Raw genomic sequence first — 3,443 nt, 5'->3', positions numbered from 1 at the left:
TGTTAGTTTTCAAATTAACAATAATAATAAAATTAAGAAAAAAAATAGAAAATTTGAAATTAAAATAATAAAATTAGTACTTTACAACATTCCTTCCTCGGAGAGGATTCAATCCTTTGCTTTGATACTATATATTAAGTTGTCCTGTTGTATATTATTACTTAAAAGGAAAAAATTAATACGAAAATGACAACACTAAACCAAAGATTAATTGTGTTACGTACACTCCTTGAATGTAATTATGTAAGGTGGGACACCTTTGTATAGAAAAAAAATTATTAATTTGATACTTGAAAAATTTAACATTGACAAAAAAAACTTTTAAAAAATGTTATCGATAAAATAATTTTAGAATAATTTAAAAATATGACAAAAAAATTAATAATATAATGCTACATATTTAAATATTTTTATAAACTAAATTTAACTAAGTTAAACAATAAGACTTGGAATAATGTTAGTCAACTAATTTTTATTATGTTAGACCAATCTAATTAAATTTAGTTAACAAAAAGACTTAGAATATAATATTATTCTAAATATTATTTTTTTGTAAGTAAAAAAAATTTTATTTAGTAAATAATTTATCTAATTGATCTAAATTTTTGTGATTATATTTTAATAAATATTTAAAATGTGTAAAAAAATTCAAAGTAAAGATTTTTAGATTTTTTTTAATTTTTTAAAACAATGTGGTTATTCACAATAACTTTTTTTTAAAAATTCAGTTGATAAAAAATTATTAAATTTTAAAAATGAAAAAAATTATTTTTTTAATAATGATTGTAAAAATTTGATCTTTAAATTATTATTTAAAATATATATTTAATATTTAATTTTTTGTTGCATTTTTAGATGTTTCAAAATTTATTTGTGGTTAACATGTTTTTAGAGTTCTTTTTGTGAGTAATGTGAACTTTTGAGTACTATTTTAATAGTTTATTAAAAAAAATAACGCAATAAGTCCAAAAGCACACGGGAATCGCTCACTTGTTTATAGTGTATTTAGATGCTGTTAGATAAAAAATTATTATTATATAAAGAAATAATTAATATATGTTAATATTTTTGTTCATTTATTGTAATATCCTAATTTTAAACACGTTATGATCATACTAAAAATAAGGCGTTATTGACTTGTTTTTCGTATTTATCATTTAATGCTGAGTCTTTAGTTCGATTTTGCGTTTCAATTTTTAAGAAAAAATTGAAAAGTTTTGTTTTTATTAATTAAAATCATATATCAAAGATCTCCAAGCAATACTAGTCACATAGTTAGTAAAAATAATAAGGGTTAAGTATTTTTTTCGTTCCTAAGGTCTGAGGTGAAAATCAAATTCGTTCCCAATCTTTTTTGTTATTAAAATCATCATCAACGTTACAAAACGTTATAAAATCATCATTTTATCCATAAATAATATTTTTTAGACAATTTTACTCTTAAACAAAAAAAATATTAAAAAAATAAACCTACCCAAACCCGCCATTGACAAATTCCCAAAATAATTTCAATCCCTAAAATTGGCAAAATAAAAACTACATTAAAGATAAATTTTGTACAAAAACTAATTCAAAATCACAATTGAAAAACAGTGCTCAAGCTAGATACAGATTCTTAAAAATGGTAAAAATAAAAAAAACTGAATATTTGACCCAAGCTCCAAATGACCATGGCAAATGTACCAAAACTAGTCTAGCACATAAAGAACCAAATGCATTGAGAATGGCACAGTTGATGAATTGAACTTGATGTGAGGTATCAATGCACAGTCCCACGTTTAAACTCAGAAAAGCTTCAAACTTCACAATCAAAATCCATGATTCATCAACTCCACAAAGAGGGCCAAAAGAAAAACCTAAAACATTCGAACAAAACAATCCAAACCCACTTATGACTACTTGACTCGTCCTCGCCAAAACCTCCACCATCACCAGTGAAAGCTTTCTCCCCTCCCTTCCGTTTTCAGTTCCATTCCGGTTCAGTTCTTGCGGATAGATCCAAACTGTTATAACTTCTCCGGGTCAGGTCTCCGCTTTGAGTTGAGGCTCCACAAGAGCTCCGCACAGCGGTGATTGGCGCCGATGACTCCAACCCAACTGGTACTGCAGAATGGAATTGAGATAGTTAAATAATTGAAATCGAAAGTATAAAAGAAGAGATGTGAAAGGAACGGAAACTAACCAGTGGCTCCGACGAAGGCGAGCAAGAAGTAGAAGCCGAAGAGAGTGAGGTTAGGGGAAGTCTTGGACTTGTTAATGAAGTAGAGAAAGGCTTTGTACGGGAAAAGGGAGAATACGAACAGCTGGAAAGTAATGCCCATTTTCCACTTTTTTTTATAATTTTTATTTAAGGGTAAAATCGTCTAAAAATTGTTATTTTTGGATAAAAGGATGATTTTATAATATTTTGTAACGTTGAGGATGATTTTAATAACAAAAAAAGGTCGGGGATGAATTTGATTTTCACCCCAAACCTTAAGGACGAAAAAAGTACTTAACCCGAATAATAAATATCATATAAAAGAATTCAAATAAAACTCAGATACAACTCCTATCCCTCTGTATAAAATAAAATCTTAACTAACAAAGTAGAGGGAATTCTAAGAAAGGAACTCACCACATAAACTTAACTCAAATAAGACTAATAATCGCTCACAGCTTCAAATTGAGTCTTCGAACCGGTGTCAGTGAAAAGATGAAAGATTTTAGGGTGAGAACAAACCACGCATTCTCAGTAGAGAATGGAAATGCCATAAGTGTACTACCCGGTCTAACCGAAATTAATTGAATAATAATTTAAGTAGGAGCGAATATGGTTGGAAGATTTGGCAATTGGAATTTGATGATTTAAATATGATATTTGAATTCAGTGAATTTTTCTGAGTCAGAAGACATAGTTTTCTGCGTAAAAGTGCACAGTAAAATTTTGACCGACAGTACCGGCTGAGACCTGTCTGATACTGCAGCTGAGAACATTGATTATGAGTAAATAGGATTAAGAAATGAGAAAATTGGTTTAGAGCGCTAATATTAAAGGTTTTGGTCCAAAATTGGGCCAACGGACAAAAATAAGTGAACCGGGCCTAAGTGGGCCCAAGACCCAACATATATAAACATTAGTTATGAGCATTTCAGCTCATTTTACCCTAAAAAGAAGGGTTGGGGCGCTGAAATTGAAAAGAGAGAAGAGAAGAGAGAAAACCTAACTCTCTTTGATCTTCAAACCACCATAACTTGAGCTACGAAGCTCCGATTGACCAGCCATTTACGGCCACGCGTCGCTCTTCTCATCCTCTACAATTATATCTAAGTTTTGTGGTGAGTAATCCACTGTCCTCTGCCCAGTTTTCATTTTCCTCTTTAAATTCGAATTTGGTTTGGGTTTTGAGGAAACCTTGTGATTTTGGTTGTTTAGGAGTGCTCTAGTATGAGCCATGGGTGAT

General features: G+C 29.6%; 1 protein-coding gene across 1 annotated transcript in view; it reads right to left on the bottom strand.

Annotated features, from left to right (window-relative positions):
* LOC127741601 (protein NSP-INTERACTING KINASE 3-like) overlaps window positions 1-2,321 on the bottom strand; it is a 6,053-nt gene extending 3,732 nt beyond the window's left edge. Inside the window, exon 1 of the mRNA XM_052254367.1 lies at window positions 2,183-2,321. Within this exon, the coding sequence (XP_052110327.1) occupies window positions 2,183-2,321 (139 nt within the window). The remainder of the gene's footprint in view (window positions 1-2,182) is intronic.
* Window positions 2,322-3,443: the final 1,122 nt, after the last annotated feature.

Source organism: Arachis duranensis, chromosome 9, assembly GCF_000817695.3.
Source record: "Arachis duranensis cultivar V14167 chromosome 9, aradu.V14167.gnm2.J7QH, whole genome shotgun sequence".
NCBI classification, from domain to species: domain Eukaryota; kingdom Viridiplantae; phylum Streptophyta; class Magnoliopsida; order Fabales; family Fabaceae; genus Arachis; species Arachis duranensis.
The sequence above is the reverse complement of the archived record's forward strand: the minus strand, read 5'-3'. Positions and strand labels throughout refer to the sequence as shown.